At 43.8% G+C, this 14,252-nt stretch overlaps 1 protein-coding gene across 10 annotated transcripts in view; it reads left to right on the top strand.

Moving 5' to 3' along the window:
• LOC124776660 (nuclear receptor coactivator 7) overlaps window positions 1-14,252 on the top strand; it is a 703,675-nt gene that overhangs the window by 438,028 nt on the left and 251,395 nt on the right. For all 10 annotated transcript variants that reach the window (XM_047251761.1, XM_047251757.1, XM_047251755.1 and 7 more), the window contains 3 exons: window positions 5,519-5,780; window positions 12,617-12,792; window positions 13,194-13,387. In XM_047251761.1, coding sequence (XP_047107717.1) covers window positions 5,519-5,780; window positions 12,617-12,792; window positions 13,194-13,387 — 632 coding nt within the window. The remainder of the gene's footprint in view (window positions 1-5,518; window positions 5,781-12,616; window positions 12,793-13,193; window positions 13,388-14,252) is intronic.

The following is a 14,252-nucleotide window of genomic DNA, read 5'->3' as shown; positions in this document are numbered from 1 at the left end:
GCAAGCTTCCAGTCATTATTCATTGAAATAAAGTTTCTAAATTTTGAACAACTGTATTCACTATATTTGCGCATAGTGAACAATAAGCAAAAAATTAGCATTCAGCAGTATTACAGAACCATGATGGCTCCATTTACGATAGGTATTTCGCCAAGACCGTCCATATCACATAACATTCCCTCGAAGACTGTCCATTTCCAACCACTCCCCCACTAAAACTATGCACAACGGAGGATAACACTTACTTCACAAGACTTTCTGCAAACGTCACGTCATTTTAACTTCACGCGCAGGAATTGCTACTGACTCGAGAAACAATACGAGTTTTGCTGCTGCTCGTTTCACTCCAAGCAGTTTAAGCTGTCCTCTTATGTTTCTGCTTAACTACACGCTCGGGAATCGCCACATGTTAGAGACAAAAAGAGAAATATTTGTGACAAGGATGTATATGAATGTTAATGTTCATGTAAACACGAAATGTAGGAAGGAAGAAAGGGGAAGTGTGGGTGAGCAATCGTGACGGCTAGCCACACAGGGCATTTGTGACGCAGTGGCGAAAGCTGAACTTTACGCCAGACCTTTACTCGAACTCGTAATTTACTGCTCCTCTTTAACGATTGCCTAAATCGCTTGGGCCATCCGGACGCTGTCCCTGACGGACCCAAATTTCCAATTTGTCGCAGCAGTGCAGTGTCCCTCATACTTCCATCTGTGTACTTGTAATTCCTGATTCCCATGGGAGTTGGAACGATATTTGTACATTCGCAGTGGAACAAAAGAAGAGCCGGGCATCTCCGACAGAACGGACACCACTCAGATAAAAACATTGTTGCTCCTCGTTTCACTCGCTGCGATTTAAGCTGCCCTATTAGGTCCCTGGCTAACCACACACTCGGAAATCGCCAAATACACTCCTGGAAATGGAAAAAAGAACACATTGACACCGGTGTGTCAGACCCACCATACTTGCTCCGGACACTGCGAGAGGGCTGTACAAGCAATGATCACACGCACGGCACAGCGGACACACCAGGAACCGCGGTGTTGGCCGTCGAATGGCGCTAGCTGCGCAGCATTTGTGCACCGCCGCCGTCAGTGTCGGCCAGTTTGCCGTGGCATACGGAGCTCCATCGCAGTCTTTAACACTTGTAGCATGCCGCGACAGCGTGGACGTGAACCGTATGTGCAGTTGACGGACTTCGAGCGAGGGCGTATAGTGGGCATGCGGGAGGCCGGGTGGACGTACCGCCGAATTGCTCAACACGTGGGGCGTGAGGTCTCCACAGTACATCGATGTTGTCGCCAGTGGTCGGCGGAAGGTGCACGTGCCCGTCGACCTGGGACCGGACCGCAGCGACGCACGGATGCACGCCAAGACCGTAGGATCCTACGCAGTGCCGTAGGGGACCGCACCGCCACTTCCCAGCAAATTAGGGACACTGTTGCTCCTGGGGTATCGGCGAGGACCATTCGCAACCGTCTCCATGAAGCTGGGCTACGGTCCCGCACACCGTTAGGCCGTCTTCCGCTCACGCCCCAACATCGTGCAGCCCGCCTCCAGTGGTGTCGTGACAGGCATGAATGGAGGGACGAATGGAGACGTGTCGTCTTCAGCGATGAGAGTCGCTTCTGCCTTGGTGCCAATAATGGTCGTATGCGTGTTTGGCGCCGTGCAGGTGAGCGCCACAATCAGGACTGCATACGACCGAGGCACACAGGGCCAACACCCGGCATCATGGTGTGGGGAGCGATCTCCTACACTGGCCGTACACCACTGGTGATCGTCGAGGGGACACTGAATAGTGCACGGTACATCCAAACCGTCATCGAGCCCATCGTTCTACCATTCCTAGACCGGCAAGGGAACTTGCTGTTCCAACAGGACAATGCACGTCCGCATGTATCCCGTGCCACCCAACGTGCTCTAGAAGGTGTAAGTCAACTACCCTGGCCAGCAAGATCTCCGGATCTGTCCCCCATTGAGCATGTTTGGGACTGGATGAAGCGTCGTCTCACGCGGTCTGCACGTCCAGCACGAACGCTGGTCCGACTGAGGCGCCAGGTGGAAATGGCATGGCAAGCCGTTCCACAGGACTACATCCAGCATCTCTACGATCGTCTCCATGGGAGAATAGCAGCCTGCATTGCTGCGAAAGGTGGATATACACTGTACTAGTGCCGACATTGTGCATGCTCTGTTGCCTGTGTCTATGTGCCTGTGGTTCTGTCAGTGTGATCATGTGATGTATCTGACCCCAGGAATGTGTCAATAAAGTTTCCCCTTCCTGGGACAATGAATTCACGGTGTTCTTATTTCAATTTCCAGGAGTGTATTTATTTCATCCTTCGGACTGTAATCAGATGGAAGTCTAAATAACATCGAATATTGCAAAAAAATGAGTGTGTTAAATTCATAAGAAAGTCCCAGAATGTGTTAACAACGCTAACGCGAAAAAAATTACCTGCATCCTCTCAATCAGCAAACCACGAGATAGCCCATTACGCTAGCATTTGGATATCTGATGATAACTTCCTGTCTTCGTTGTGATAGTGTCTCTTGAAGGTTTATATCATATGCGCATTATTAACTGACAGGGTGACGTGTTTGTGTAAATTTTCATTGCGTCGTTACCTTGAAGCCGGCCGCGGTGGTCTAGCGGTTCTAGGCGCTCAGTCCGGAACCGCGCGACTGCTACGGTCGCAGGTTCGAGTCCTGCCTCGGGCATGGATGTGTGTGATGTCCTTAGGTTAGTTAGGTTTGTTAGGTTTAAGTAGTTCTAAGTTCTAGGGGACTGATGACCACAGATGTTAAGTCCTATAGTGCTCAGAGCCATTTGAACCATTTTGTTACCTTGAAGCAGCATACTGAAAGTTGTAATAAAAGCGTGTTTCATGCTTCATTTGTAAATTATTTAGGAATACAACTCACTCCTGAGAGAGCCCTCTTGTACAGAGTATGACAGCAGTAACCGTCGATAAATCATGTGACGTTTCATTATAACAATAATTCTAACAAATGCTACCCAGAACGTGTTTTCACAAATTTCCGATGTGTGATCATGAAGTGTACTGAGAGCTCAGTCGATAGCAGTTTCTGCGGTCGTCGATACCGCGCGACATCAAAATGACGTCACGTTTGCAGAAAGTCTTGTGATAGGAGTGTTACACGACGAAGACAAGGAGAGATATAATACACTAGTGGCTACTAAATTACTACACCAAGAAGAAATGCAGATGATAAACGGGTTTTAATTGGACAAATAAATTATACTAGAACTGACATGTGATTACATTTTCACGCAATTTGGGTGTATAGATCCTGAGAAATCAGTACCCAGAACAACCACCTCTGGCCGTACCAACGACCTTGATACGCCTGGGCATTGAGTCATAGCTTGGATGGCGTGTACAGGTACAGCTGCCCATGCAGCTTCAACACGATACCACAGTTCAAGTGTAGTGACTGGCGTCCGTATTGTGACGAGCCAGTTGCTCGGCCACCATTGACCAGACGTTTTCAATTGGTGAGAGATCTGGCGAATGTTCTGACCAGGGCAGCAGTCGAACACTTTCTGTATCCAGAAAGGCCCGTACAGGATCTGCAACATGCGGTCGTGCATTATCCTGCTGAAATGTAGGGTTTCGCAGGGATCGAATGAAGGGTAGCGCCACGGGTCGTAACACGTCTGTAGTGTAACGTCCACTATTCAAAGTGCCGTCAATGCGAACAAGAGCTGACCGAGACGTGTAACCAATGGCACCCCATACCATCACGGCGGGTGATATGCCAGTACAGCGATGACGAATACGCCCTTCCAATGTGCGTTCACCGCGATGACGCCAAACACGGATGCAACCACCATGATGCTGTAAACAGAACCTGGATTCATCCGAAAAAATGACGTTTTGCCATTCGTGCACCCAGGTTCGTCGTTGATACACCATCGCAGGCGCTCCTGTCTCTGATGCAGCGTCAAGGGTAACCGCACCAATGGTCTCCGAGCTGATAGTCCATGCTGCTGCAGACGTCGTCGAACTGTTCGTGCAGATGGCTGTTGTCTTGCAAACGTCCCCATCTGTTGACTCAGGGATCGAGACGTGGCTGCACGATCCGTTACAGCCATGCGGATAAGATGCCTGTCATCTCGACTGCTAGTGATACGAGGCCGTTGGGATCCAGCACGGCGTTCCGTATTACCCTCCTGAACCCAACGATTCCATATTCTGCTAATGGATCTCGACCATCGCGAGCAGCAATGTCGCGATACGATAAACCGCAATCGCAATAGGCTACAATCCGACCTTTATCAAAGTCGGAAACCTGATGGTAGGCATTTCTCGTCCTTACAGGAGGCATCACAACGACGTTTCACCAGACAACGCCGGTCAACTGCTGTTTGTGTATGAGAAATCGGTTGGAAACTTCCCTCATGTCAGCACGTTGTAGGTGTAGCCACCGGCGCCAACGTTGTGTGAATGCTCTGAAAAGCTAATCATTTGCATATCACAGCATCTTCTTCCTTTCGGTTAAATTTCGCGTCTGTAGCACGTCATCTTCGTGGTGTAGCAATTTTAATGGCCAGTAGTGTGTAAAATCAGTGTGTTTACAACTTGTTGTTGTGGTCTTCAGTCCTGAGACTGGTTTGATGCAGCTCTCCATGCTACTCTGTCCTGTGCAAGCCTCTTCATCTCCTAGTACCTGCTGCAGCCTACATCCTTCTGAATCTGCTTAGTGTATTCATCTCTTGGTCTCCCTCTATGATTTTTACCCTCCACGCTGCCCTCCAATACTAAATTGGTGATCCCTTGATGCCTCAGAGCATGTCCTACCAACTGATCCTTCTTCTGGTCAAGTTGTGCCACAAACTCCTCCCCAATTCTATTCAATACCTCCTCATTAGTTATGTGATCTACCCATCTAATCTTCAGCATTCTTCTGTAGCACCACATTTCGAAAGCTTCTGTTCTCTTCTTGTCTAAGCTATTTATCGTCCATGTTTCACTTCCATACATGGCTACACTCCATACAAATTCTTTCAGAAACGACTTCCTGACACTTAAATCAATACTCGATGTTAACAAATTATATCCTCTCTACTTCGACCATCATCAGTTATTTCGCTCCCCAGATAGTAAAACTCCTTTACTACTTAAGTGTCTAATTTCCTAATCTAATTCCCGCAGCATCACCCGACTTCATTCGACTACATTCCATTATCCTCGTTTTGATTTTATTGATGTTCATCTTATACCTTAGTCGATAATAATTGCTGGTACATCTTTGAAACAATTAATGAAAACGAATTTAGATAAATTTTAATAAAGTTCTTAAACTTTAATTCAAATATGTAGAACACTAATATTTAAATATGAAACGACTGATTTTTTTATGAATGCATGTACACGAAGTTATTTGTATCGAACTGAAGATACCAGTGATGGCTGGTATCGTACGTTTCGATTGTGTTATTTGTCTCTGCTGCATTACGACACAGACGTGGGTTTCGTGGCTGTGCAGGTGGCAGCGAACGACACCCTTACGTCCGTGGCGGCGCGGTTCGACACGACGCCGTCGGAGCTGGCAAAGCTGAACCGGCTGGGCGCGCGCCTCATCTTCCCCGGACAGGTGTTGCGCGTACCCTTGCGCGGGCCTGCCGCTGACTCCGCTGAGGGAGCGGACCGACAGCAGCCGCAGCTGCAGCCGCCGGCGCCTGCGCACCCCGAAGGCCAGCTGACGCCAGCCGCCGCCGCTGACGCCGCGCGGCCCTCTGCAGAGACAGGTGTGAGTCCAGACGCGCCTCAAAGTGGCCGCTAGGGTCGCATAGCGTGCCCGGGCGCCAGTGTCGGTTGAACGTACCTATGACTACATCTGTATGTGTGCTCTGCAAACCACACAAGTACATAGTACAGGGTACATCCCACTTACCAGCAATTAGGGTTTCTTCCCATTTCACCACATATGGAGTGTAGAAATAATCATTGTTCAAATGCCTCCATGCGTTCTGTAAATAAGCTAATCTTATACTTATGATCACCATGGAAGTGGCACAAAGCGGATTGTACAATATTCCTAGAGTAAGCCTTTAAAACAGATTCTTGAGCCTTGGCAAGTAGGCTTTCTCGGGACAGTTTTGATATTACCCTTCACAGGATGCTACATTTTTTTCGTTTTACGAAGTGGACAATTTTACTTTTCTAAATACTTAAAGTAAGTTGCCGGTCTCTACACCATTTTTAAACTTTGTCAAGATCTGACTGAATAGTTATACAGCTTCTTTCAGGCAGTACTTCATTACAGATAATTGCATTATCTGCAGGAAGTCTGAGGTTACTATTAATATTGTTCGCAAGGTAATTAATACACAACATGAACAGCAAGAGTTCCAACCCAGTTCCCTGGGCACACCCAGTTACTCCTAGATCTGATGACAACTCTCCATCCGAGATAGCGTGCTGCGTCCTCCCCACAAAAAAATCCTAATTGCATTCACACATTTCACTTGAACCCCATACGTAGATGTCATTCCGAATCAAACACTTTTCGGAAACCGAGAAATGCTGCAGCTATCTGACTGCCTTCATCCAAACTTTCAGTATGATATTGAAAGTTGATTTTGACCTGTAAAGTAATGTTAAGACAGTGATGTCACAATTCAGGCTTGAGAAATTTATGCATTTGGGAAACATTATTAAACACTGAGTAGACAACAAAGGAATGTTCTCACGAAAAAGCTAAATCTGCTGCTACTTTGTCATATTTTTTAAGACAGTAAAGGAATATATTGGCCTCATGTTAGACACCAAATATAATGCAGTAATAAGACACGATAATAGTCCTCTTTATTTGGTAAAGAGATGTGTCCACAAATATGGAACAACCAATTTTTGTAACTTCAACTTTCCGCATGATCAGGGTATCTAAAAACATTGGAGGTAATCTCATTCCAAATACAGTAATCAACAACTGCGTATCCACAGTTACTGCAATTAGACAACATACAAAATATGATAATTTTGCAGACAAATGAGTGACTTAAGTTTCATTTGTTGGCTTGGGAACTAGTTTATGAACTAAGCATGTAGTGGACAGATTTAGTCCCCTTAGATCAAGTGCTTGTTCATATGAAGTGTTGGCAGCAGCTTCAACTCAGGAATTATAAAACCAAGAGGCCCTTTAATACCAAGGTTCAATAGATAGCTTACAGCAGGTAAACTGGCATGTCCATTGGCATCTTCAGCAAACATGTTGGTAATGGCCATGAATCACCTGCTAATGATGGCTAGCTCCTTCTGCTTGCAGACTGCAGTAGTAGTTGGAGGGCGACAAGACATCAGATTTGTAACTTGGATTTTCAACTTACATTAGCTCCATGTAGAGCAGCGCAGTACATGCTGATATGAAACTTTCTGACAGATTGAAACTGTGTGCCAGATAGAGACTCGAACTTGGGTCCTTTGCTTTTTGCAGGCAAGTGCTCTACCAACTGAACTACCCAAGCATGACTCCTCACCCTCACATCTTTACTTTCACCAGTATCTTGTCTCTTGCCTTATAGACTTCACAGAAGTTATTCTGTGAAACTTACAGGATCAGTACTCCTGGAAAAAAGAATACTGCAGAGACCATGGCTTAGCCATAGCCTGGGGGATGTTTCCAGAATGAAATTTTCACTCTGCAACAGTGTGTGTGCTGATATGAAACTTGTGCCAGGAAGAATGACATACAGTTTTATAATCTGCCAGGAAATTTAGACTCGGATTGGGTTCATTTGGCATAAGCAAAGTGTAGAGGCAAATCCAAGATGGCAAACACACAACTATCTTCTGTGTGTCAGCTCTCTTAAAAACTTTCCACCTCCATCTTTTCTCAAAGATTTTGGGATCTCCATGTCCTTGGGTAATGTGGAAGAGACATGTGAATTTGGTACTCACACTTTCTGGAGTTCAGGTTGTACTTAGTTGGCAACTGTATGGCAGAACCAGTTAGCTGTGCATCAGGCTCAGACAGGGGTAGTGATACTGTGTTCATATCCATTTACAGGAAAGCTTTTGTGGTTGAGTGCATGGGTCACATCAGAATTTCTCAGTAGCTTAAGACAAGTAAGCAAGGTGACTCTGTGTTGCCTGATACAGTAGATCCTGGTCCCTTGTGAAATTCCATCCTGTTAATGGTGACTGCTTTTCTTACAGTTGAGTTATTTCAGTATGTCTGACTACTGTGATTTTACAGTCAGATTACGAAACATGGCTCATCCACATAAATCAGAAATTGGTGGTGTTGAGTAGGCTAGTGAATACTGTACTTATGGTTTGTCTACAATCACTTGAATGTGGAACTTCCTAAGTGGCTGATATACTACTAATAGCAGTCCAGCTTTAAGGTGGTGTTTAGCACAATATTTAATGAAAGTGGGAAGGCCTATAAGATGCTTTTTTTTTTCTCGATGCCACAGGAAACCTCTCTCTGTCTGGCAACATTGGCTGCAACTGGAAGTAGCAGTGCACAATGCGATGAACGTGAGTTGCGTGTATTCGCAACTGTATGAACACTGTCTCCCTCAGGCCCAGCCATCACAAATCCAGAACACAGTTTAGTCTATGATGCATCATTGCAGTCTACATTACCAGTGAACTTGAATTGAAAGCAATTTGTGTTATCGGTAACAGTGCAGTATTTTTGTTAATAGCTAGTTTCGTAATAGAAAAAATTAAAGGTATTCATATGATGAAGACTACAGCGTAAACAATACAGCATGGAAACAGAGCAGCTGAGCGGCAACTGAGAAAACCATTCACAATTTGTGAGCTAGTGAAGAACTGAAAAAAATCAGGAAGACCAACAGAGGAGTACAGCAAAAGGGCCAAAATGAGAAGGTGACATATTGAAATGAATTCAAGGAAACAGTGAAAATGGCTTTGAAATTAATAAAAAAAAAATATGATTCAAATACATGGTCGTAAGCTAGCGCTACAGTGGAACTGTAGACTTGAAGGTTGGAGTTGGTTGGTGCTACAAGTTTATGAAGTGTGATGGACTTAGCATATGAACGAAAACCATAGTATCTCAGAAAATGCCACAGCTGTATGAAGAGGAAATATTATCTTTCCATTGTTTTAGTATTCAACATCAAAAGAAAACCAGTGTGAAACTAAGTGAAATAGCGAATATGGATGAAACTCCTCTGACATTTGATGAGCCGAATAACAGAACTGTTGCCAGGAAAGGTGCTAAAATTGTAACTACACACATCAAAAAAAGTTTTGCATCACCCCAGTTCCCAGTACTCCTGAAGGTGGACGTTGACTGTGGGTATTGTATCACAGACATAGTCCCTTTGACTATTCAGAGACGTCACTAAACCCACCCAAAGATGTAAACAACTATGCATGAGCAGCACCTATTAGATGGATGGGGTCAGACAGCTCATCAGTTCCAGTCATTCGACCAGGAAGTAGGTAAGCGACTCGTGTTGTCTGTAGTTCAGCCATGCTTAGATAGTCAGTACCGCGGTTTGATTGCGTCCGCATTGTTACTGTGTGCCAGGAAGAGCTCTCAACAAGGGAAGTGCCCAAGTGTGTCGGCGTGAACCAAAGCAATGTTGTTCGGACATGGAAGAGATACAGAGAGACTGGAACTGTCGATGACATTCCTCGATCAGGCCACCCAAGGGCTACTATTGCAGTGTATGACCGCCACCTATGGATTATGGCCCGGAGGAACCCTGACAGCAATGACACCATGTTGAATAATGCTTTTCGTGCAGCCACAGGATGTCATGTTGCGATTCAAACTGTGCACAATAGACTGCATGATGTGCAACTTCACTCCTGATGTCCATGGCAAGGTCCATCTTTGCATTCACAACCCCATACAGTGCGGTGCAGATAGGTCCAACAACATGCTGAATGGACCACTCAGGATTGGCATCACATTCTCTTTACCGATGAGTGTCGCATATGCCTTCAACCAGACAATCGCCGGAGACGCGTTTGTAGGCAACCTGGTCAGACTGAACGCCTTAGAAACACTGTCCAGCGAATGCAGCAAGGTGGAGGTTCCCTGATGTTTTGGGGTGGCATTATATGGAGCTGACATATGCCACTGGTGGTCATGGAAGGCGCTGTAACGGCTGTACGATACATGAATACCATCCTCCGACTGATAGTGCAACCATATTGGAAGCATATTGGCAAGGCATTCATCTTCATGGACGACAATTCACACCCCCATTGTGCACATCTTGTGAATGACTTCCTTCAGGATAATGACATCGCTCAATTAGAGTGGCTAGCATGTTCTCCAGACATTAACCCTATCGAACATGCCTGGGATAGATTGAAAATACTGTTTATGGACAACGTGACTCACCAACCACTCTGAGGATCTACGCCTAGTTGCTGTTGAGGAGTGGGACAATCTGGACCAACAGTGCCATGATGAACTTGTGGATAGTATGCCACGACGAATACAGGCATGCATCAGTGCAAGAGGATGTGCTACTAGGTATTAGAGGTACTGGTGTGTACAAGCTCTGAAGGTCTTGCTGTATGGTGGTACAGCATGCAAAGTGTGGTTTTCATGAGCAATAAAAAGGGCAGAAATTATGTTTATGTTGATCTCTTGTCCAATTTTCTGTACAGTTTCCAGAACAAAGGTGATGCAAGACCTTTTTTGATGTGTGTATAAAAACAAGTGGACATGAAGAAGAAAAAAAAAAAAACACTACACTGTTGTCCTTCCATGTTGTGCTGACATTACTAAAATTTCATCCAGTGATCATTTTCAGGTGCAAAACAATGCTGAAACCTTCTGAAATACTACTAGGCGGTGCTCACTTTCTTGGCAAGGGTTGTATGGACAAGGCTGTTACGAAATTATGGGTTATCAGAGTGTTGGAGAGAAGGGATGTTCTTTATTGAAGAAGAATTCTCTTCTAGTGCTAGATCAGTTCAGAAGTAGTTTGAAAAAAATTCTGTGAAAAGAGAAACTGAGACAGGGAACTACAGATGTTGCTGTTATTCTGGGAGGACTTGCTTCACAACTGCAAACTCCTGATGTCTCAGTAAATAAACCATTTAAAGTCTATATGAGAGGGAGATGGAACAGGTGGGTGACGGATGAAACCCACAATTAATTCACACTGAAGGGAGCTTTAAAACGACCTACAATGAGTGTCAATGGATAAAAGAGTCATGGTCTAGTGAGAGAAGACGCTAGTGTTAAATCTTTCAAGAAGTGTGGATTAAATAACACTCTGTGGCAGTGTAGACCACCTTAAATATGAAGAGGACACGATGGAGGAGGAGGAGGAGGAGGAGGAGGAGGAGGAGGAGGAGGTGGTTCAGATGAAGATTATCAAGGACTGTAAAGGTCAGTGGGGTTTTTAAACTAAGAATTTATTTTAGTCTGCCTTTTCAGCCTGAGAATAAAAATAGTAAAAATGTTAATTTACCAGAAATTCCGTGAAGTGCTTCTTACAGTCTGTAAAATATGGTAAGTTATGATTGAACCTACACATTATCTAAGCACCGCCTCCGAAGGACTGCAATGATTTTGTGGAACTGGCAGAATCTATGCTATAATGAGCAGGCAGATGACAAAGCATATACATTCAGTTACATTATTTGGCCATTAAAACCTGCCTTATGTGTTGGCAGCCTTAGTGGAATGCAGCAAATGCCATCTGTGAGCTGCTCTTGAACTAAATCAGTGAGTACCAAAAATACCATGTAATAGACTTGTTGGAGCCCACATTAAGGAAATATGAAATATTGTGCCAAACAATATACTGCATTTCATCGTCTTTTATTCATATCGGATCGAAAACATGGCATCAAACTCCTGTTGCTTTTTAGAAAATCTAGAATGCAGTACCATTTATGTACTGGATCTTCTATAGCAACTGCTAAATGTAAGTTAAGAGATCCTTATTTTTAATTTGATATAACATCATCTTTTTAAATCACATTGTGTGTCTTTCCAGTCATGTGCCACTATTGCTTCTAAGGCTGTGAAAGTATTGCAATGTGATCGCTAAAAGCTCTTAATCACAACTGTAGTATTGTTTGAAATTGTTGCTTTAGAAAACTTTCTTTGGTATGCTGTCATCCTCATGTTGAGTTTCCAGTAGCGTTCATAGGATCTTAGAGGGTGTAATATGAAAGGCAATCGGGTGGGATTTTTAGGAAAAAATCTGACATGTATATAGGCTATCATGTGACTAAACAATACAGTACTTACACTCTTCCAAACAAAACACAAGTTGCATACCGATTTCTTTGCCATATTATCATCATATAAACTAATCAAAACAAGTACCATCATGGAGTGTAGGCAAGTAGGTGCTTTAGAACCTATCCCAGTGATGATGGAGTGTTGTCAAGTAGGTGCTTTATTTCCCATCCCAATGACTCTGGCAGGAGTGGGAACTTTCAGCACCAGTGGAATACATCAACAATGGGGAAGCACCCATACTTGGTTCTCTGATACAATGTTTGTGAACACTGATTATTCATTTACCATGGTATTGCATCTAGGCATTAATACTCTCTGCATATGATCATTTATTAATGAAGTCAATGAAATACTGAAGCTGAAAATTGCTTCATTTTCCAGATATTCTGGAGAGCTTGCGGCCTGTATCACCAAAACCAACTGGTCCACCTGTGACGAGTGAAGCAACGCACCCCTCCCACCCTGATACTACAGGTAGCAGTGGTGCATCACTGGAGGAGCAGCGAGCTGAAAGACGTTTCCTCAAGATCAATGTGCGGCACATAACTGACGGACAGGTGCAGTGCTTGTTCACTATGTGCACATAGTAGCTATGCAATTTTGACACTGCAGTTCATTCGTTATGTAGATACCACAATATTTTAAGGAAAATTTGACAGTAGGTGTTTTATCTCCCCAGCTGATCTTCACAGTTATATTATGAAACTGAAGATAAATGAAACCTAAAGCGCAAGCGAAACTTGTGTAGGGGTGGTAACACAAAGGAACCACCCCATTAACAGAGAAATTGTTAAAATGTTTGCATTTTTGTGGTGTTTTTTTTTGGTTAAATATGTATTGTGAATTCATGGAGCAGTGACTCACATTTACTTATTTTACATCTCCTTGCACACACACACAAAAAATAAAATGTTATACCTTAGAAAACTCACAAACTTCAAAAATGTTTCTGTTCCAGGGTGTTGTTGGTGGTGTGCTGCTCGTGACGCCTAATGCAGTAATGTTTGACCCAAATGTATCTGACCCCCTAGTTATTGAGCATGGTCCAGAGATGTATGGTGTAATTGCTCCCATGGAATATGTGGTAAATGCAGCTATCTACTATGACATTGCCCACATGAGAGTGGGCCACCATACTGGCGACAACAAAAGGTGAGTCCCAAAGAACTGCAGCTTTCTTAATGCAATACCCTGTTTAATTTCAGTGAAAAGAATGGCTGTTGTAATGTACAGTATGTGACCAAAAATGTGCAGAAACTACAGTCGATGTCCAATTGCCATTGCAGACTGCTTTACTGTTGGTGTGAGTCAGTGGAGAGGTTATAATTTGAATGGAACTATGATTATAAGTACCCACAAGTTGGGGAATTGCATTACAGATATTTGCCAGCAGTTCATTGTGGGCAGATCGATTGTTACCATTTTGTGCGATTCAGAAGTATCATGTTAGATTAAATCCACTAGTCTCCTTCATAGGTCTAAGGGACAACAAAAGGTAATACCAAACTTAGAAGTGTATTGTAAGAACTAATTGATGATCATCCAAGTCAACGCTCATAGAGGCATTCATTTGTCACTGTTCATAGTATGTGAAACAGCATCTACAATAATGGGTTTGCATGGTTGAGTGACATTTGGCAAACTATTTCACTGTCAGGCAAAACAAATGTAGGCCCACCCCGCAACAAATCTTTGAGTAAATAAACGAAGCAGCTCAACATACATAAATAAATCAGACTAAAATTAATGATAAACATATATTTACATACTTCTCCTATTTTTCCTTCCTTTTCCATCAGCAAACTCCAGTAGGACTGTAGAAATCAAAACATTCAGTTATCTCATGTTCAATAGACAAAGTTGCCAGCCCATGCAGTCATGCCTTGCCAATTGTTGACCACAGGTATGTTTTAATTGGTTTAAATTAGGAAATAATTCTTTCTCTACCTGACACTGTCACCAGTCCTGTTGGGAAAATTATTAAGGCTGCACTTACATTGGGTGCAAAGATGTACTA

Source organism: Schistocerca piceifrons, chromosome 2 (assembly GCF_021461385.2).
Source record: "Schistocerca piceifrons isolate TAMUIC-IGC-003096 chromosome 2, iqSchPice1.1, whole genome shotgun sequence".
NCBI classification, from domain to species: domain Eukaryota; kingdom Metazoa; phylum Arthropoda; class Insecta; order Orthoptera; family Acrididae; genus Schistocerca; species Schistocerca piceifrons.
Note: the sequence above shows the minus strand (reverse complement) of the source record. Positions and strands in the feature narration are given on the sequence as shown.